The 22,948-nt window shown below is 36.0% G+C and overlaps 1 protein-coding gene across 5 annotated transcripts in view; it reads right to left on the minus strand.

Moving 5' to 3' along the window:
- NCKAP5 (NCK associated protein 5) overlaps window positions 1-22,948 on the minus strand; it is a 1,104,295-nt gene that overhangs the window by 198,870 nt on the left and 882,477 nt on the right. For all 5 annotated transcript variants that reach the window (XM_021009468.2, XM_021009467.2, XM_021009473.2 and 2 more), the window contains 2 exons: window positions 13,617-13,685; window positions 842-880 (listed from right to left, as the gene is read on the minus strand). In XM_021009468.2, the coding sequence (XP_020865127.1) occupies window positions 842-880; window positions 13,617-13,685 (108 nt within the window). The remainder of the gene's footprint in view (window positions 1-841; window positions 881-13,616; window positions 13,686-22,948) is intronic.

Raw genomic sequence — 22,948 nt, forward strand, 5'->3', positions numbered from 1 at the left:
TCCAAGTATCTGTAAATGAGAAACAGCCACTGACTGGTTCAGTCAAACTATAATAATATACATTTTAAAAATATAGATCAAAAGGGTATGATTGAATATGTTATTACCCACCCACACTCTTTTCCATGCTATTCATGACATATGGAGGGCCACATTCTTTTTTTCTCAGGGGAATTATATTTCAGATAGATATTATAGACAAAAACCAAAACCAAAACCAAATACAAAAACAAAACTGAAGCCCCTGGAATTTTGTTTCAGAGACAGGAAATGTTAAGGATACATTTCTAAATGGTCTCTAACTTGGGCATAGCCACTCACACTTTTCTAGCAAGGGTCAGTAATCACGATCTTAAATTGTTCTAAAGCTAATAGTTCTCAAAATGTTCAGGGCAGGACAAGAGGAGGGATGGCAGGGACCAAAAAACATAGTTCTTTAATGCTCAATTTGAGGCTTCTGTTGAAATTATCAATGAAGAAAATAATAATGGAACTTCCTTGATTTCTGGGAAGCATATATTCTTTTGGCAGGAACTGGAGACTACCACTTTATTTAACATAAGTTAGACAATGATAATGATGGATTTTCTTTTCATCTGAGTAGATGTAAATCTTTAACTTCCACAAAGCTTTCTGTCACTTTACCAAGACGTTAAACTTTCCAACTCTGCAGGTTCACAAATGGGACTTCATATGCTATCTGAAACATTCACTGGTGTAATCTGAGTGAATCGATTGGAAAGTATTATATCTATCCATCAAAATGGCCTGTTTGACAAATTGAATTGCAAGCCACTAATATGAGGCACATCCAAATGCACAGAGCTAGAAAGGGCCTTACCTTTTGAGTGAGAAGAGCTTGAACAACCTGGTTGGCCACCTTTAAGAAGTCAAAAGAAAAAACAATTTGTAATAAAAACCTTAATGGATATGATGTTAATTTTATCAGTAACATAATACCAGTTTGGTACTAGAGGCTATATTTCTCATTTGATCATTACCTCTCTTAAAAAATTGTTTCACTGATTCTTTAAAAAAATTTAACTTTTTTTTGTTCTAAATTCTCTCCCTCCAGCTCCTCTCCCACCCACTGGGGGGAGGCATGTATTATGATAGCCATTCTACACATGAAGTCATGCAAGATACATTTCTGTATTAGCCATGTTTCATTGATTCTTTATATATATGTATATATATATATATATATATATATATATATATATATATATATATACACACACACACATACACACACACACACACACACATATATGGAGAGAGAGAGAGAGAGAGAGAGAGAGAGAGAGAGAGAGAGAGAGAGATGTCCTTTTTCTATGACACATCCCCTTGCCCTAACCCTCCCTTATAACAGAGAAATATAGATAGTAAGCCAAACCAACCCCTTGTTGATGTCTGACAACATAGGCCTCACTTTAAACCTACAGTTCACCACTTAGGAAGTGAGGGAAAGCAGGGATTTTTCACTGTTAGTCCTCTGGAGGCAAGATTGTTCATTGCATTCATTGATCAGGATTTTGTTATCTTCAAATCCTGCTGTCCTTTACATTATTGCACTACTGCCTCACTCTTTTAAATAATCAACTCATCCTTGTTGCTAAGGTTCTGTTGTTTTAAAAAGTAACCACAATGCCAACTAAGTAGGCTGGACAACCAAGATCATTCACACCTTCGCTTCCAAACTTCCTTGTTAGGGGAAATGATATCCTTTCATAGGTAAAACACCAGGTAGAGTCTACAAGATTATATAGTGCCAAGCTAACTCATGATTATTAGTACACAGACTCTGTACTGCTGATTCCCATGCCCTTTGCATCTCCTTCCTTTCTCATGGCTACAGAATGTTTATTCCACTGCTTAAAATCACCTGCACTGTACAAAGCATGGGGCAACTAAAAGGAGAGGGAACACCAATTTATCAAGATATGCTCGTGGTATGTATAAAGGGTTGAGGGGGGATGTCAGAGGCTAATATGAAGGGATGATTCTTCTCGAGTCTATTTCTCCTAGCTTTTTCCCCCTTTGATAGTTGCAGGAGAGTTGGCAGCAATATTGTTTGATATGTTAATTGAGATGAGATATTTCAGGGATTTGCAATTTTTTCCATTTGTGAACACGTTTCCCAAAATAAAATGTCCAGTATTCCTACCTGTCTTGGCACTGATAGTTTCCCCCCTTTCATCTAAAGATGTTCTAATTCTTTTGCAAAGAATCATTCATTCTAGTGCCACCATAACCCTTGAGCACATGTCAGCCAGCATCACCATTATCACAGTAGATCAAATGAAACTCCTGGGAGGGAAAGTGAGGACTTCTGTTTGAGGAAACTTTTTGGCCAATGTAGGAAATAAGCTGCTGCTGTCCAAGACAGGATTCAAAACTAGTGAAAGTGAGGGTATATTCATCCTATCCAAGTATCCTAATTGACCAAAATATCTCCTTTTCTCTCATTGCCATAGTCATATCATCTTTTCTTACATTCCGTTAAGAGTTGAGGAAAGTAAAGTAAGTAAACTCTTTTCATGTTCCCTTATCTACCTTTTTCTCTGGCTAGTGTGTGTGTGTGTGTGTGTGTGTGTGTGAGAGAGAGAGAGAGAGAGAGAGAGAGAGAGAGAGAGAGAGAGAGAGAGATACTAAAATGTTTGTGTTTGTCTCCTTGTCTAATACAGTGGAACAGATTACAGTCAGAGTGTTTTCATGGAGCTTAATTGTTTCTTGACTCAGTATTGACAAAATAGTACATCTATAATGACAGCCAGCTACCATTAAGTACCACAGAAAATTAAAATACGGACTGTCATCAAAATGTGGTTGGAGGGCATCCATACCACACGGTATAATTGACTAGAATCAGATTACATATCATTGATCAGTTGAACTGTATATACCACGGGGAATTTTCTTTCTACCAGCAGTCTTTCAGTATTTACATTTTTGACATTGAGAAAGAAAATAAATGTTCACAGTCAACCTGGCAAATGATACGGATTTAATTTTTTTTGAACTTCTTAACTGTTTCTCAGCACAACCATAACTAAATAAACATGCCCAAGAACTATCATACAGAAAGCAGCTTCTGAAATATGTGTTTTCCTTACAATATTATTTAGATAAGATGGATAAGCATATACTAAATTTCTACCATCCCCCTCAAACTGACCAAGGGGGGTCACCTTGAGAATACTTTGGCTTGTAACTGTCTATGCCAAATTGCAGGAAACCGTCCACTAAAAACTGAAATCTACTTCACCTCTATTTTTTATTGTTGGCAAACTTAAACTGCTCATGTGAACTAAATCGGAGCAAAGAGCCAAAGCTAATTCATTTTTGTAAATAATTCAATTCCATTGAATCCCAAAGTTTGTATTTGATTCACATTCTCATAAAACTGCCGACCATCCATTTCCCCCCTCCAAACCGGGCCCTAACTTAAACCAGTCCTTGGAACAGTGGTCCCATAAAACAGCTCTATACATGATTTAACAGAAGACACAGACTAATATCGTAACTGTAACAACCCACAGGAGTAAATACGTTATATCTTTGCAATTCATGTGTGTTGCCCTACAGGCTTTCAAGAATCTATATTTGACAGAGTTCCTTCTGGCATGTACTTTAAACAATCGTTTGCTCTACCTGAAAATTGAACAAAGCCACAACTGATATATTATTTCTTTACTTACTGACATGGGGTTACTTTGCCCAGAAGGATTCAGGGGCTCTTTGCAGAAGAGTAGATTGTACAAACTGCTTGCCTCTATTGTCTATAGAGACTGTCTCAGGGTTTAGTGTACCACTCTTAACAAAGGATTTTCCCCAGTGCATCAAAATGACAGTTGTTCAGGGCCTGTGCATGTAATGTACACTTGGAAATCTTTAACAGACATATGCAATAGTCCCCTGGAATCAGCTACTTCCCTCATCTACTTGTGTTGTGAAGAAACACACACCTACAGGCCCAACGAATGAGAACAAATCACTCCAGATTCACCTGCTTGCTTCCCTCTCATAAGAAAGGAAAGAAGCAGCAGCAGCATCCAGGGATGCCAGGGGAATTGAGACCTGCTGAAGGAAGTTGCTGTTGGCCCCTTAAGACCCACATTTCTATTTCAAACATCCCGAGGGCTTTTCCGAAGGGTCTACCTTTACCTGAGAGAGCAGGCAGAGCAGTGGGAGAGTTGGAATCCAAAATACCTTTCATGTTTCTTTCTTTTCAAGACTTTTTCCCAACCACCTTGTCTCCTCTAATACTATATAGGTTCCATGATTAAGAACTGGAAAGAACCAAGAGGTCATCTAGTATAACCCCCTCATTTTACAGATGAGGACACTGAGGCCTAAAAGGATGAGGTGGCCAATGTCACACAGCTTTAAGTGGCAGAGGGAGGATTTAAACATAGGTCCTCTGAATCCAAATATATGGATCTTTCCATAGCACCATGTGGCAGATTTCCTGCTGGCAGATTTGGAGGTGTCCATCAATGCCTCCTCTTCTATGTGCTCACCTTCCAATTCTTTTTTTCTATTTCTCCCTTGTGGAGGCAGTATGCTTCAATGGAAAGACTGCTGAATCTAGAGTGAAAGGACCCAGGGAAAAATTCTGCCTCACATAATGATGAGGTAGAAAAGAGCACTTGAGGAAGATGGAGCAACCAGGATGTGAGATGGGAGATAAGATGCAGAATGTGACCAGCCAGAAAAGTGGTCAAAGAAGACTGCATTGAAGCCCCCACTGTGGACTTACCTGTGTGCTTTCACAAAGCACCCTCAATTCCCCAACAACTCTTCCCCTTCCCTTTCCTGTTCTCTTTGCTTATCACCCCCTGACTACCTGATATCCCAGGCATTTTGGAGCCATGCCTGCTCCTCCTAGTCTCTTGTCCCCTTCCCCCTATTCCATAAAATTGTATTTAAACTGTACCTTTGACCTGGCTAACTGCCTTTGCCTCCTATGGGAAGCAGAAGCCACTTCTGCTCTGCTAGGGGAGCAGGGTCTGTGGCCTATACTCTGCCTCCCATGTGGAGTAGAGCCTACTGGGGCTCTGCCTCATGGGGGGCAGGCCTGCTTGGGTGCTTCACCCCAATAAATGCCTTTCTTTAACCTGGATATTGTCTAAGTGAATTCTTTTAGGACACTAGGACTCCCACATCTATCCCTCATCATTTTAGGTAGCACCTCAACATTCTTGGAGTCTACCCTGAACTCATCACCAATGGCTACAGAGAAGATCCAAGTGAATTCTTTCACACCTGAATCCCTCTCTCAACTCTGACCTCAATAATACTACATACGTACCTTGGGGCAGTCCTGTTACTTCCATGGGATATTGTTTCCTGACCTATAAAATGAGAGATACTGTACTAGATGGTATTTGAAATCTCTCCCAGCCTTAAAACTATGATCCCTCTCTTATCCTTCTTTCCTCTTTCCCTTTCATTTTGTGTTAGCATGTGAATCCCACCCTTCAAATGCCTAGAAATCTAAGTACCTTCCAGGTTGAATAGCACTAAAACTATTCCTTTCTATCAAACTGCTCTACTTGCTATTTTCATAAATAAAGTTCCATCTCTCACTTCTATGCCTTAGCATAGGGTCTCTCTCCCATCTTTGCCCCTTGGGATCCTAAGCTACACTCAGTTCAAGTGTCACTCCTACAGGAAGTTTTATTTGAATTCATGATCTTAATGATGTTAATTGAATTCATGATCTTAATGAATTCTTCCCTTTTTACAGTAGCAAATAAATCACTTTGTGTATTTTTATGTAGCCTTTATTTACATATTTGTATACATGTATATTCTCCTAGTATAATGTGAAGTTTCTTTGGTGTTAGAAATTCTTTCATTTTTGTCTTTACTGTTCCATTCCCTGACACTTAAATACTATATAAATGTAAGTATTATATTTTCACTAGTTTTTGAACAGATACAGAATGTCGACCACTCAGTTTTTCCTGAAACTGTTAGAATCATTGGTAAGTGAAGGAAATTAGGGAAGGAAGCTCCCATTTTAGTCTGAAACAATTCAATTCAATTTTATGCTATGGCATTATGGATAGAATATGAAAATGAGATTGTCCCTGCCCTGAAGGTAAATTACTCTCTATAATACATGAGGTTGACTAGCAGGTATAATGAGGTCACAATACTAATTTGTGTACATGTATTTATAGGTATGTCACTGAAAAAGAAAAGTTTAAATGATAAAGGGAATAGTTTCAGAGAAATCTAGAAGATATGTATGAATTGATGCAGAGTAAAGTAAGCAAAATCAGGAAAACATTTTATGCCATAACAACAACATTATAAAGATAAACAACTTTGAAAGATTTAAGAACTCTGATCCATATAATGACCAACTGTGATTCCAGAGGACGCATGATGAAATATAATCATGCAACTGGTGAAAGAGAAGTGATGGAAACAGGTTGCACGCATATTTTTTTGTTTTGGATGTGGCCAAAGTAGGGTTTTGTTTTGCTCGACTACATATATTTGTTACAAGGTTTTTTTTTTTCCCAAAAGAGGGAGGGAGGAGGGAAGAAGAGAAAATAGATTTTTGATCATTGAAAGAATTAAATTGAATTAAAAAAATTTTTAAAGCCAAAATAAGAGGAATTAAACTTCTTTGTGTCATGTACAACTTTGGCAGTCTGGTGGGTCCTATGGACTTTTTCTCACAGTGATGTATAACATGACATGACATGATATGACATAACATCCATACAATTACAAAAGAAAACAATTATATTAAAATGCAGTTATCAAAAAATTTCTTTAAAAAAAAAAGGTTCACAGACCCCAGTCAAGAAATGAAAAAAAGAAGATGGCAGTGAAAGCAGTGACTCATTTGAGCTCTCCCCCAGACCCCTCCAAATACCTATAAAAATAGCTCTAAACAAATTCTAAAGCAGCAGAACCCACAAAAAACCAGAGCGAAACAAATTTCCAGCCCAAGACTACCAGGATGGTTGATCAGAAAGGTATAGCACGCTGGGCAGGTAGAGGAGCAAGTTTGGCATGGGCACGCAGGCCACAGCGAACCTAGAGTAGGCCTCAGAAGACTGAATTGCAGGCAGCTGTGGCAGTTTCCAGACTTCTCAACCCACGAACACCAAAAACAACTTAGAAGGTCAGTGGAAGAGACTGTTTCTGTGGTGAGATTAAGAAACAAGGTAGTTTCAGCTCCAGTCCCCAAGCTTGCCCCGAGGTGGTGGCTGCCTCCTGAGCTTCCAGTCCACAGACTGAGGAAGAATCGAGTAGCTGATCAGAAGGGGATTGAGGAGATCTCTTCGCCAGTGCTGAGCCAGGAATCTTTGCTTTGCCCGTGCTTGGATCTAGGTCACAGTTCTGAGGTGTGGTCTTGGGGTGAGGAGGAGTGCTGGCATGGCAGAGCTTGTATTGAATGTGGAGAGGAAATCCTCACAGTTCCAAGACAGAAAAGAGTGCTTGTGGTCACTAATAGACCAGAACACAGGCCAGGAAAGGAGGAAACACCTCACACTTGATCATACAACCTTGGAAGAACTGAAAATTTTCAGGTCCCTAGAAATATCTCTGAAAACAGCTGTACAAACCCCTGAAGCTTGGGACAGTATATTCTCCACATTGGAAGCAGACCTCTACCTTAACAAAAAGTTTATAACTCAAGTAATTGGCTGGGATCATGAGCAAACCTCACAAGTGTCAGACCACAGAATCTTTTTTTGGTAACAAAGATCAAAACATACAACCAGAGGAAGACAGCAAAGTCAAAGTTCCTACATCCAAAGCCTCCAAGAAAAATATGAATCAGTCCCAGGCATTGGAAGAGCTCAAAAAGGATTTTGAAAAGCAAGTAAGAGAAGTAGAGGAAAAACTGGGAAGAGAGATGAGAGTGATGCAAGAAAAGCATGAAAAACAAGTCAACAGCTTGTTAAAGGAGACCCAAAAAAATACTGAAGAAAATAACACCTTAAAAAATAGCCTAACCCAAATGGCAAAAGAGGTCCAAAAAGCCAATGAGGAGAAGAATGCTCTAAGAAGCAAAATTGGCCAAATGGAAAAGGAAGTCCAAAAGCTTACTGAAGAAAATTCTTCCTTAAAAATTAGAATAGAGCAATTGGAAGCTAGTGACTTTATGAGAAATCAAGATATTGTAAAACAAATCCAAAAGAATGAAAAAATTAGAAAACAATGTGAAATATCTCATTGGAAAAACAACTGACCTGGAAAATAGATCCAGGAGAGAGAATTTAAAAATTATTGGACTATCTGAAAGCCATGATCAAAAAAAGAGCCTAGACATCATCTTTCAAGAAATTATCAAGGAAAACTGCCCTGATATTTTAGAACCAGAGGGCAAAATAGAAATTGAAAGAATCACCAATCCCTCCTGAAAGAGACCCCAAAGGAAAACTCCTAGGAATATTGTAGCCAAATTCCAGAGTTCCCAGGTCAAGGAGAAAATATTACAAGCTGCCAGAAGGAAACAATTCAAGTATTGTGGAAACACAATCAGGATAACCAAGATTTAGCAGCTCCTACATTAAGGGAACACAGGGCATGGAATATAATATTCCAGAGGGCAAAGGAGATAGGATTACAACCAAGAATCACCTACCCAGAAAAACTGAGTATAATCCTTCAGGTGAAAAAATGGTCATTCTAGTGAAATAGAGGACTTTCAAGAATTCTTGATGAAAAAAAAAACAGAGCTGAATAGAAAATTTGACTTTCAAATACAAGACTCAAGTGGAACAGGAAGAGGTAAACAGGAAAGAGAAATCATGAGAGACTTATTAAGATTGAACTATTTACATTCCTTCATGGAAAGGTGATATTTGTAACTCATGAGACCTTTGTCAGTATTAGGGTAGTTTGGGGAAAAAATTATATGTATGTATATATAGATAGATAGAGGGCACAGGATGAGTTGAAGATGAAGAGGATGATATCTGGAGAATAAAATCAAGTGAAGAGGGAGGATTATACTGGGAGGAGAAAGGGAGAGGTGGAATGGGGTAAATTATCCCACAAAAAACCAGAAAAGAAAAGGCTGTTAAAGTGGAGGGGAAACGGGGGAAGGTGAGAGAGAATGAGTGAATCTTATTCTCATCAGATTTGGCTTGAGGAGGGAATAACATACACACTCAATTGGAGGAAGGAAACAAGAGAGCAGGGAGATGATAGAGGGGAGGGCAGATTGGGAGAGGAGGTAATCAAAAGCAAACACTTCTGAGGAGGGACAGGGTCAAAAGAAAGAATAGAATAAATGGGGAGGTGGAATAGGATTAAGGGAAATAAAGTCAGTTTTTCACAACATGACCACTGTGTTTTGCATAACTGCACATGTATAACCCATATTGAGTTACTTGCCTTTTCAATGAGAGTGGGTGGGGAGGGAGGAAGGGAGAAAAGTTGGAATTCAAAGTTTTAAAAACGCATGTTAAAAAAATTAAAAAATGTTTTTGCATGCAAAAACAAACAAACAAATAAATAAATAAATAAGAAATGAATAAAAGGGTTTCCTTTTTCTGTTGTCCCTTCAATTATTTGTATTAACAAATTGAAACATTGACATGAATCACTCAAAAGACATGATCAATCTATCAACGTACAAGATGACTTCAGAATGTGTTATATGATTTTCCCCATGGCATTTTTGCCTTCTGAATTACCTTTTGGTGAATAAAAAAATGAGTTTGTAATCCCTGAATATGAACTAACTCTTGAACGAGGGAGTTAGTCCAAAATTGCTGGGGCTCTTTTCTCTTCATTGATGATTCCTCTTTGGGAACCATGATTTTAGGAATGACCCCGGCTGTATTTTACATCACTCATGCCTTGACATCCCTCTCTGTGGACTCCTCCTCTTTCTCCTCAATTACATTACATGGATGCTTCCTCCCTCCTTTATATATTGTAATTCCTTTAGAATGTAAGCTCCTTGAGAATTGGGACTGCCTGGTTTGCTGTCATTTGTATTTCCAATGTTTACCAAGTGCCAAATATTTTAAAAGTGATCTCCCTCCTTCCCTCCCCCCCCATGTGTGTGTGTGTGTGTGTGTGTGTGTGTGTGTGTGTGTCTCTGTCTCTCTCTGTCTCTCTCTCTTGCATTTGTACTAGACAGTGGAAATACAAAGACATGGAATCAAACTGAGCTGTGATATTTGCAAATTCCTTAGAAGAGATTGTATTTATGGACCAGTAAGATGATCTTTTTAAAAACTTCATTTTAAAAAGCCATTCTTATAGAAGTGTCCATTCAAGTACATGGATATTAATGAATATCCTGAGTCCAGATTTGAGTAGAAAGTGTTTCATGATGTCTGGACATTTCATTCAGGGACCTATGGGGGCAAATTCAGGTCTCCTTGACCTATTTCGAATTTCTGCTTTTCTTTAGCCTTGAATTTTTGGAACTCTGTGGTTGTTGCTGAAGGCATTTTTTTGTTTGTTTTTGTCTTTAAGAATTATGCTAACATTAGGCCAAATGTCTAATTTCGCTCTGTCGTTGTGTACATTGTGTGATGGTAGGTTGAGGAACAAGAGAGGAAATCAATCTAGCCTTCTTTATTTACATGAAGAAATTCAGCATTAGCTTTCCTTTTCTGAGTGGGTAGTGTCCTTTTTTCAGATATAGATCTTCATTGACTCAGACATTATTGAGTTACAAATTAAATGAAAACTCAAAATAGTTTCTATGCTCTGCTGCCAGTTGCTTTTTAAAGTTTCAAAAAGTGAAGAAAATATCCTTTGGTGAAGCTTTTTTCTTCTTATTTTAGCCAATGCAGATACTTTTATAATGATATTAAAAAGGTCAATAGTTCTAAGACTTTCAAATGATACTGAAGGGTTTTGTTTTTTTCTTTTTAATTTTTTTTTTAGGCTTGTGCTTTCATTTCTTTATATTTAAGCTAGGCTTAAAAGGAACTGAAGCCAGGGCAATAATGTGAATAAACATTACTGTACTCCTTGCCAACAAATTGTCTGTCAAACACCTAGACAACGAACTAGGATTAAATATGTAAACCTTCAACCTCCCAAGGGATAAAAGGATGATCCTAGGTTTTGCCTTTGATTTTTTTCAGAGTAGGGATTTTGTGTGTGTGTGTGTGTGTGTGTGTGTGTGTGTGCGCGCGCACGCGCGCATGTGTATTTACATTAAATTAAATGGATTCTTTTTCTAGAATAGGCAGAGAGCAATTCAATGATATCCCAAGTAGATTCCCTACCCCTCTTTCAAATTCTTAGTATGCACTTCATTTTATGGAAAATAATAATCATCACTGTGGAAGGGACTGAAGTTCATGTTGAATTTACATTTTATCCACCTGTGTATATTATTAAAAAAAACTACTAGCAAGAAAATAATTTATGGGTGGCCTTACCTTGTTGGTTTGTTTAATTAGTATAAAAAGCCTTGAAAAGAATTTCCAGTTGGCATCATTACTGCAATCAACTGTACCTTGGATGGTGTTCTCATATACAATATGTGTAAATGTATTTGTCTAACATATAATTAGTTGAACAATTGGCATGGGAAACCAATGGCCAGTTTGCATGAATGCAAAATGTGTCAGTGACATTGCATTGCATTCAGAAGTAGTTATTTGTGTACAAATTAACTCTCTTGACAAAAAAAATATTCTTTGCAGTAAAAACATGTATGTTCTATTTTTTTAAAATTTTTTGCTTTTTGTCAATTGAGCTTGTAATAAGAGTATATCAGGGATGATGGCTTGTCTTACATCAGTCAATCTTTCACCTGAGGTGCACAAGCCCTAGGCCATGTGTAGTGGAGGAGGTGGAACCCCAGTTAAAAGAAGGCAATGCATAGCCTTAGTAGGAAATATTTCTCAAAATATCAATGCCTATAAAGAGATGCCACGGGACTTTTAAAGGTAGGTAGATTTCAGGAGAACTGTGATGGTCAGCTACCCCTCTTCTACAGCTGTATTTCATATAAAAACTGACTTTAAAGTACAGAATAAGTTGAAATTGGTATACAGAAGGTGAGACTGACATACCTATCACTGAAAATACTCATGAAAGATATCAGTTCTTTTAACCATGTGGAGATCCATTTGATTTTCTCACTCCAAACTTGAGTGGAGAATTTGATCAGGGATATAGGGTCAGGGCCACAGAGATGACTTCAAGGCAATTTGAGTTGTCTTTCCTCATCACATATCTGCTTCTTTAGACTAAAGGTATTGGAGAAAGTGATGTTTTAATTATTTTTCTTTAGGTCCCAGATGGGCACACATTTGGGGCTCCAATTTTGCCATAGTAGCTGATATAATATGTTTGAGAAAATTAATCAATGTAGTTTCTCTCTAGGAAGGAAAACTGTTTGTAAATTCATTGGGGGTCTTAGGTCTCTATAAAATCAAGATAGAGCTCATGGTATACGAGGCTAACTCATTGTGTCAATGTGATGAAGATAATGGACTGGATTTCTGTGTGAATCAGCTCCTGTTTGCTCCATGGATGGAACCACACCCTTTCCTTTGTCAACCATTTTAGAAATGTGCCATTAGTTACTGGAGTCAGACCTAGTAAGATAGTGTTGTTTTGTTTTTAGCACAAATCTTCCCCCACTACTGTTTGGAAAATAAATCAAAGTACATTTCAGATTCCCAATCCAATTTTCCCAAAGCTTATGGTTCATAAGTAAACTGGGAATTCTGTATTCATTTTTTCATCCTTGGACTATGGCACCTCTACTGACAGGCTACCTTGGAAATCATGAAGTTTGATGGTTGCTTAATAAAGTTAATTCCCTTTCAAACCACAGATAAAATCACAGACAGCATCTCAGATAAAATCTCATTGTGTGTTGAAATACAGATTCTTGCCTAAATGACAAAACCACTTTTAATTTGGCTCAACATTGATTTATCCTCTGTGATCGCTGACATGATGTGATAATAATTCTTGAGAAGCAGATGAGAACAACATGGAGATCTCAAAATTCTGTACACCCCTCAGAAACACCTAACATCTTTGTCTCCATCTCTTCATTATCATCAAATAATATTTCTTGTGTGTTCCTCGGCATAGGGGACTGTCTTCCATTCTGCTCAATTTTTCCCCCTCACTTCTCTTTTTCTTCTTTACTCATTTCCCTTCTATCGCTTTTATCTTGATTTAAATTTGAGCACAGCCCCTCCTTTCTCTTATTCCCAGGTATTCTTTTACAGAGATCTTATCCATTCTGTAGTACAATCCACCCATAACTTTCCTGATTTGTCTTGATTCAGTGTAGCATTTGTTCTCAGGTTTTATTTTTTGCACATTGAGATTTAAAGTCCTTGAGTCTGGGATTATAGTTATCAGATACTTTGTATTTATCATATAATGAAGAATATTCCTCAAACCTCTCATTGTGGGATAAGAATATTAAACAATAACCAAAAGGAATTCACAGCCTCTAAAATGAAAAATTAAGTTAGAGCAGCCCTTCTGAATTGCCATACATTTAATGTCTGACATTAAAGAGAGATAATGCTAAAAGCCTTTAGTCTCTCATAAACATGAGCAATAGGAAAACCAGACTGGGGGAATCCTAAATTGTCAGATGCCTTATTATGAAACCTTTCCATCTACCTTACCTCATCGAGACATCTTTCATACTGTTCCCTCTGATTTTCATTTTCCAAAGCTAGCGCTGAATTCTCTGCCTGCAGTAAGATACAAAAATAATAAAAATGAATCAATGAAATGCTGTGTTATATGACAACTTATTCAATACATTTACCCAATGTAACTCCTCAGGATCCAAAATAATCTTTTAAAAATACACACAACACATTTGATATAAATACTATTATAAATAACTCTGGAATGATTCCAGTTTTATCAAATTGTTCACAAAAATACATTACTTTACAATTTAGAAAAAGAAACAAGTTGGTATTCTGAAAGGATATGAAATCAATTCATGAATCATGGTGAGCATTGTTGTTTTTCATAAAGTATCACAATTCATATTTTATTTCACTAACACATGAAAATTAGAAATGTCCTAGCCCACTTCATTAAGGCCTGTCAGAGTTCACTATTTGCAGCTTAAATCACAGGAAAGAATGTCAAGTAACTAAATGCATCAAAAGATATTTTTAAATTCAAACAGACAATGTTAATATGAACTTGAGAAAGACACTTTTTGTACCCAAAAATATTTTAAAGGAAAAACGGGGTTTAATCTATGCTTGAAAACCTTAATTCCTCCTACCCTATTTTAATGTCTTCTTTCATTTCCCTCAAAAGCTCACACAGGGATGAGAATTGTTATTGACTAATGTAATTTTTTTTTAAAAAAGCAACAACAAACATGTATTACAGGATGATGGTAGAAAAAGACATTGGAAGACATGGTTCGGGATTAAAGAAATGAGAGGCCAAAGGTTTATAGACTATGCAGGAGTCTCATACCCCTTTCTCATAAATGCTTTCTTCATGAAGAGAGTCAGGAGGAACTACTCATTGATCACTGAATAACATCACCAGAAATGAAATTTATCATATTCTAATAGATAAGGAATAATTAGATACTAATGTGGAAATTATATTCTAATATTAATTTATGTACAGTAAGACTATTGATTTGTTAAAGCAAAGATAAAAGTCAATCCCAAATTAGATGGAATACATTTGAGACAAGTCCAAGCTGACCCATTATATAAACTGTTGTTTAACAATAGGAAATAAATAAATGTATAGATATTGATACAGACTGCAATAATTGCTTAGACAAGTATGACTTATGTATATTAATTATTGTAACGAGAAGACAATTGTTGCAATCAACAAATATCTAATCTCTTTACCAATTGGAGAGAACTAGTCAAAGGCAAAATAGATTAGAATGTAAAGTCATTTGTAAAATCTTATGGAGGTGATTGGTGGATAATTATAAGCAGTATCATGTTATAGAAAAATCAGAAGCAGTAGAGGGAAAAGAAACTTATAAAAATACTGTGACAAGATTCAATTAAGTCACATATCAATACCATTTAAGGATACATTAGAAAAGAGACAAATTGGGGCAGCTAGGTGGCACAGTGGAAAGAGCACCGGCCCTGAAGTCAGGAGGACCTGAGTTCAAATCCGGCCTCAGACCAAGCACTTGAAACTTACTAGCTGTGTGACCCTGGGCAAGTCATTTAACCCCACTTGCCTAAAAAAAAAAATTAAAACAAAAAAAAAGAAAAGAGACAAATCAAATAAAAATGGGATAGCTCTGTCAAGATTCCCATAATAAATTCTTTACTTCAACAATGACAGCAAAGCTGCATTTGTTGTTTACTGTCAAGTATCTGAATCATTACAGCAAAATGCCATCCTAAAATGCTCTCATTAATTAAGATGTCTGCAAATTTATATGTCAAAATCATAGAGGATTTGTTGACAGACTTAAAAACAAAGATAACTTTCCTCAGTGACCTTCTGATTATTAATATTAAGTGAGGCACAAAACAGGGAAATACATGGTCACCCAATAGTCATGGAGAATATCCATGGGAGAGAACAAATTCAAGTAGGATTAACTATATATGGCAAGATGTTCCAGATCCTCCTCCTTATAATTAATGTGCTCACTGAATCAAATTTTTAAATTTGATCTATATCAAATTTGATCTATAATCACTCAAAAGATTTTGTTGTAAGTATCTGCACAGGAAAAAAAAGCAGATGAAGAAATTTTATTTTCCTGACCCTGATACATATAGTGGAGAAGGAAATGGCCTTCAGACATGACTGAAAAACAACATGATACATATAAGCACTGTGGATGGACCATATACTGAATCCAGATTTGAATATAAGGATAAGAGAAGGATGAATTGCATTTAGGAAATTGTGTAATGCCTTTAAAGAGTCAAATTTCTTCCTAAACTAAAGGCTCTATTCTCTTAAATATCAATATTCTTCTGATAATTTTGGGCTATGAGTCATGTAGTCCCATACTATAATTTAAAGTTGTGGGTCATCCAAAGGGCAAAGGAGATGTTCACAGTAGGAGTAAGTCATCTGAAACATATTGCCAAGGAGACACTTCAAGAGAAGCAGTTTAAAAAGATATCAAAAGGAAAGATTGAGAAAGAATGTGATTCTATCATGTAGGTGCAATTGAGGGATTGTGTGTTATCTACTGGTATCCATACAATGTCAATGGACCCAGCTAACAGATCCTATCCATCAGAAGGCATTCCTGGGGACGATTTATAGGAGCATGTGCACATGAGTCATAGAATGTTTGGAAGCATGAATGGCTTATACTCAGCATTACTGGTGGACATACCCACAAGGAATCATAGATTTGGTACTTGAAGGGACCCCACAGTCCATGTATTCCAAATAATTCATAATACAAATGAGAAAAGAGAGTTAAATGGCTTGCCCAAGGTCACATAGGTATTATGCATCAAAGGTGATATTTGAACCCAGGTCCTCTGACTTCAGAGTCAGTCACCTTTCCACTGTACCATATTGCCTCCCTATGAAATCACAGAAACATGAATATACAATGAATGGTTAAAATAGTACAGTATGGACCTAGTACTCAAATTTCAAGAAGTTAATGTTTTTTTTATTTATTTTTCCTTTGAGGAATTTTGTGCCTGTGGTGTTGTCTTGTTTTAGTAAATATGAAGTACAAAGCACAATGGTGAGAGATAAAGAAAATATAATGGTAAAGTAAGTCCAAATTGGTTTCTTTTTAAATGCCTGGAGAAAAAAAATGTGCAAGGAAATTAAAGTTGGACACAGGAATTTATATGGGATGCCTGAGTCTGGCTTCTCTTGACAATATCACATAGCAAAAACACTGCAATCGATCTGTTCAGATAATTACCACCATTACACAGTTTATGTAACTCGCCTCACTTTTACTGCTCTGTCAATCCATAAAATCCTGGGAAATAAAGTACCTATAATGTACTGGTAAAGATACAATGATCACATTTATAGTTGACATATTCTATTCCAAAGACCAATTTAATTGATATAATCCACTATGTCCAAAGGGACAATGAAGATATTAACAGTCATCTAAGTTACATTAATGTAATCTTCAACCCATAAGTTTATCTTCCCCATTTGCATTTATTAAGAATTCAGGATTAACCTGCAACTAAGATGGGGCAACAGAGGGAAAAAAGGAGAAGTCCTTTAATTAAATAGGATTTTTAAAATCCACATAGTACTCTAATAATAGCTAGGAATACTAGGCCAAAAAGAAGAAACAAAACATGAGAATGTGGGTATCACAGGTAAGTACTATAAGCAAGCCTTAGAATATTCCTCTCTAAATGAATATTTTATGAAATCAATAAATCCTCAAAGATATAAGTATAGTTTCTAAGTTAAGATATTGGTAATGCTATATACTCAACTTTGTTATTTAAGATATATAAGTGTTTTTTTCATAAATAATTATATGATAACCTAACTATGGGTTCTCCAGTACTAATATTGTACTGCGTGATTGATCTAGAAAAACCTGTTTTTTTCCTGCTAACTGTTCTGAAATCCTTAAATGAACTAACATAATCAGAAAACCACATCATATGAGCCTATACTAATTTGAACTAACCAAAATGAAGGAAAGTATAAAATATCACTCTTTTAAATATTAAAAAAAAACCCAAGTTTTATGAGAGACTCTATTGAATGATGCTCTGCTAAAACAAACACACGTCCTGAAAGGGATCTTGGGTTATTGAACACTTTATCAGCAATGTTTGAGACAGCCCAAGACCCTGAACTTAAGAGCCTTGGGAATAGTAATGCTTCCATCAGACTATCCACAGTCGCCCTATTGGGAAGCAATCCTTTATGGAACCTGGCAACTGTTCCTGAAGGTGCTATATCTAGTGATACATCTAGTAAAGACCCAGAAAACAAAGTTTGTTGTTAAAGTCTTTGAGACTATCATATTGATATGGTTTTATCAGTGGAAATTACATTAAAAAGGACCATTAGCATGTTCTTTGCTGTTGACCCTAAGAACCATGCAGGCTTTCCATCTGACTTGTGCCTGAAATCTTTCACATATACTTTCTCCCCTATTAGAATCTGAGCTCATTGAGACTAGGGATTGTCGTATTTTTCTATTTGTGTCCCCAGTGCTTAGCACAGTGCTTTGCATATACTAAATATTTAATAAATGCTTTTTTCCCATTTATTCATTTGAGCTATGGTATATCTAGATAGAAAGATTTTGAGTACAGACCCCAGGATGGACAACATTATTATCCAAGGATCAGCCTAGATAAGTATGGATATTAGGTAATGAAGTATTTTGGTCAGGGAGACTGACCACTAAGGAATGGGAGAGTTGTGGTCAAAGTTGATAAAGCAAATATCCACAATAATGAAATTACATACCCTTGAAAAATATAAATCAAATTTATGGTAGATAAGGTATTTATCATTTGCATCTAAAGCTCTATTCTAAAGTAGTGCCAGCCTTGGTTTATATGGAAATCATGTTATTTATAAACAGTTGCTTGAAAATTCTTCTCTTGAGAATCAAGACATTACCCTTACAATATTGGTTGTGCATTTAATTTGTTTGGCAAAACCTTTGTCATCATTATTATTCATTCTTTGATTTAATAAATATTCACTGAGCACCTGCTGTTGAGTTTAAGCCCCATGTTAAGGAAAGCTGTTTTACAAGTAAAGCTTTTCTACTCAAAATCCTTTAATAGTTTCCTATTTCCTATGACATCCTTGGATTTTTAAATCCACCATAACCTAGTTCTAATCTGCCTGCCCATCTTTATCTTTAATATATTTTATTATATTTATATGTATTATTAATATATATTATATATTTATTATATGATATATGATATAATATATTTTAGTTGGATTGGTTTCCCCACTATTGCAGAACATATTACTGTCAAGTATGTCTCCACAGTGTTGCTCCTCTGATCTGGAATATCTTGTTTGTTCTCATTCAGATCTTCAAATTTTAGCTTAAATACTATTTCACTCTACAAAGCCTTCCTCAACTATGTAAGGCCTCATTTATCTTTCCCCTCTAAACTCCCTAGTATACCTAGTTAGGCTTATGCACTTTAAATATTAGTTAGATACTCTGAATTGCATGCTAATAATTTCATGTGGGTTAGTTTTGTCTCAATCAATTACATTCTAAATCCTTTACAAATCATGTATGTCTCTTATTTTTCCTAGCATTGTAAGTTGCACATAGTAGGTACTTAAATGTTTTTCAATTTTTTGATAAATGGTAGTAAACACTGAATAAACACATTAATCAATTATTTGAATTTTCAAAAATTTGAAATCAGCGTAACTTAACAAGGAAGAGAGAGACATAACATTGGTTAATATCTCTCAGACATGCATGAAATTAACCAATACCATGATTTTATTCCTCTCTTTGTATAAGTGGTAAGAAATATCCAGTGATCCTTTGGTTGGGTCACTAGGGAAATAGAATTCTTTGATTATCATTATTACCATTGTCACTGTTATCATCATCATCATTATTATTATTATTATGAAAACTGATAATTGTGATAACAATTCTAGTTCATTTTCTAAAGAGTACAGGCTCTGAGGCACACTTGTTCTAATGAGGGAAAACAGTGATGGTTGTTCTTATTCTTTCTGCAGATGCTTCAGGGAGACAATAATTATTTATTCTTCTTCTTGTTTTCCTTCATTAGAGAAAATATGCTCCAAAGTCTGCCCCCTTTAGGAAATAAGGTATAGTATTAGTTTCACACTACTTGTGGCCAACAGCAAGGCATTTCCTTCATACCCTTCCCCATTTATGCTACTAATTTTTCTCCTGAGTAGGGAATCAGGAAATAACACAGAGATATTATAGTTACAACAGTAGTGGGGAAAAAGTCTCTGCTTTTGGTGATTATTTAATTGTTTTCTTACAGTGTTAGTGATAATCCAGGTTTTGTGAGATATTGAAATATCTCTTCCCCCTTCATTAGATAGTTATTAGTTTTCAAAACAAATATAGTTTTCTTTTATTTACTTCTTTAAAGAGGTAAGCAAAATAAAGACTAAGTTTTTGAATTCCTCTGCTCTGTGGATCACTTTAGTCAAGTAAACTTCTAATTCCCAACTACCTACCTCATACTCCAAGAAAAAAAAAAACTAATAATAATAATAAATTGAGAGCAAAGAACGGTAGAGCTGTGGTTGAGATGTTAATGAGGAGATGCCTATTTTTCATTAACTGTCCAAAGCGAATAATTCATTTAGACCAGAACAAGAATGGGTGCTATAGTATCATGAATGTTAATGCTATTGAAGGCCACTTGTTTTGAAAATAAATGGACAGAACACATACAAAGCAAGGCATAAATGATCACAAAGGAAAATTGAGGAAGGTTATAAATGTCACTGTAGGAAACGTAAAGAGAGAAATGTTTTATAATGTGTGGAAACCATGGCTACTTATAAGGCTGCCACAGAAAGAGAAATTGATGATGGCCCTACAAATGAGGAAACATTTATATTCTACTTTACTGAAGATTAAAATATTTTCTTCCTTCTCAAATCTTCCTAGAATATTTCTCATTTGTCTGTATCATACTCTACCCACCATGTAACATATTTATTTATAAATATGTCAGTCAACTAGCATTTATGAAGTACCTATGTGCCAGATGCATTGTAACCATGTCCCCACCCCCAGCTTATTGTACTCTTTTTGAAGACAAGAAATACATTGATTTTTTAACTCCTGTCTCCTCACACTATGTATTGTACATAGCAGGTGCTTGATGACGATTTCTTGAATTCACGGAGGTCAGAAGAAGCAAGAACTTTGGAATCAATTGTGAGGCACGGGAGAGACTGGCACAGGACCACCCAGAATGGTGTGCCCACATCAAAGAAGGCTCTGTGCTCTATGAGCAAATATGAATTGCAGTAGCTCAAAAGAAAAGTGAGATGCACAAATTTAGAGATATCTCCACTTCAAATGTTTTTGGGAACTATTTGCGTCCGACTTGTGGTACAATCTTCTAAGCTTGTATTAGTCTGATCAGCCACAACCCCAACATAGTGATATTACTTTGGCCCTTTAAGCATGCAGGACAACAACCAACCAATTCCTTGAATTATATTTTCTGTGACTGCCTTCCTCAATTTGGACCATGCTAGATTATATCCAAACTTGTTTTTTCCATACTAAAAATGCTTTAATAATATACCTGTATCCAACTCTTTGTGACCCTATTTAGGGTTTTCTTAGCAAAGATATTAGAGTGGTTTGCCATTTCGTTCTCTAGCATATTTTGCAGATGAGAAAACTGAGGTAAACAGGGTTACGTAACTCACCCAGGGTCACATAGGTAGTTAGAGTCTGAGGCCAGATTTGAACTCAGGAAGATGAGTCTTTCTGACTTTAGGTCTAACACTCTATCCATTGTGCCACCTGAATACTTTAATAATATACCTGAAAATTATAATGAGACAGGAGGTTCCTCTATGTCTTGGTTCAGATCATTTGCCAATGGACTTACAATTTCAGTTAACAAGTAATTTTAATCCAAGATCATAAAAAATATCCCTAATTATCTTTTCATCTATCCAATTTTGGACACTGTCAGAAAAAACTCATTGGAGGCTTGGCCAGGTGTCTCGTGACTCAATGCCATTTGAACATGCAAATTTTAATCTAATAGAGTAGCATAAATTACAAATATGGAAAATACTCAGAAAGGAGCTGGATAGTAAGCCTCTTTTCTACAAGATCATCATCAATTACTATTATAGATCTCCCAGAAGGCACTTCAGCTGAATTCTGGATTGTTTATCTGACTGTATCCAAATAAAGGAAGTAACTGAAAACATAGACTGGGTGAAGAAAAGGATTCTAGGCAGACTGTTCAAGAATGATGACCTCTACACCAAGTGAAAAAGTGATATTTTTATGCACTGGATATCTTTCTTATCATAGAACATTTTATAGGAAAAGTATCTAAATTCTTGTTATGTATCACAACAGTTAATAATACTTCATAATAATAATATTAGCTTTTTCAAATCATTTTTATAAATATTTTTTCATTTGACCTCAAAACAACTCTAGGTGATAGGTGTTATTTTTTCCCTCTTTATAGATGAGGAAACTGAGGCAAACAAAGGCTACATGACTTGCCCACAGTCACAAAGCTATTAAATGACTGAGGTAGGATTTGAAATCAGGTTTTCCTGTATCCAGGTCTAATGATCTTTCCACTGTGCCATCACAGACATGACAATACACAAACATACATTATAATGCTATCCTCATAATCGATATAGCAGGAAGACTTTGTAGGTAAAAGCCCCAGGGCAGGGTACTAGATGGGCTAGACAATGTACAGGTGGGAAAAATGACCTCCTTGTTCGTGAAACTTCAGTTGCCTGCTATTGCCTAAATGCAAAATCCTTTGATATGTAAAGGCTTTCACAACCTAGTTCCAACCTATCTTTCTCAAGTAGTTTCATATTACTTTTCAATTATTCTAGATTCTAGCCTAACTGGTCTACTTGCTTTATTTCGTATAAAATATTCCACCTTCTGTCTAAGCTGCCCCCTGTACCTAGAATGTTCTCTCTACCCCCCTATATCTCTTGGAACTCTTAACTCTCTTCAAGCCTTAGATCAAGTATCATATACTACTTTAGACTTTCTAAATAACATAATAATAACAAAAATATTTACATGTTACTTTAAGATTTGCAAAATACACATATTATCTTATTTGGTACTCACAAAAACCCTGAGAAGTAGGTGCAATGATTATTTCTATTTTACAGATGAGGAAACTGAGACAGATAGAAGTTAAGTGACTTATTCATGATCACTTAGCTAGTTGTGTCTCTCCTGCCACAGTTGTTAGTGTTTTTCCTTATCCTTCAAATTGCCCTATATTTATTTTGGAATCAG

The sequence above is a fragment of the Phascolarctos cinereus genome, unplaced genomic scaffold (genome assembly GCF_003287225.1).
Source record: "Phascolarctos cinereus isolate Bilbo 61053 unplaced genomic scaffold, phaCin_HiC Scaffold_726;HRSCAF=1367, whole genome shotgun sequence".
Taxonomy (NCBI): domain Eukaryota; kingdom Metazoa; phylum Chordata; class Mammalia; order Diprotodontia; family Phascolarctidae; genus Phascolarctos; species Phascolarctos cinereus.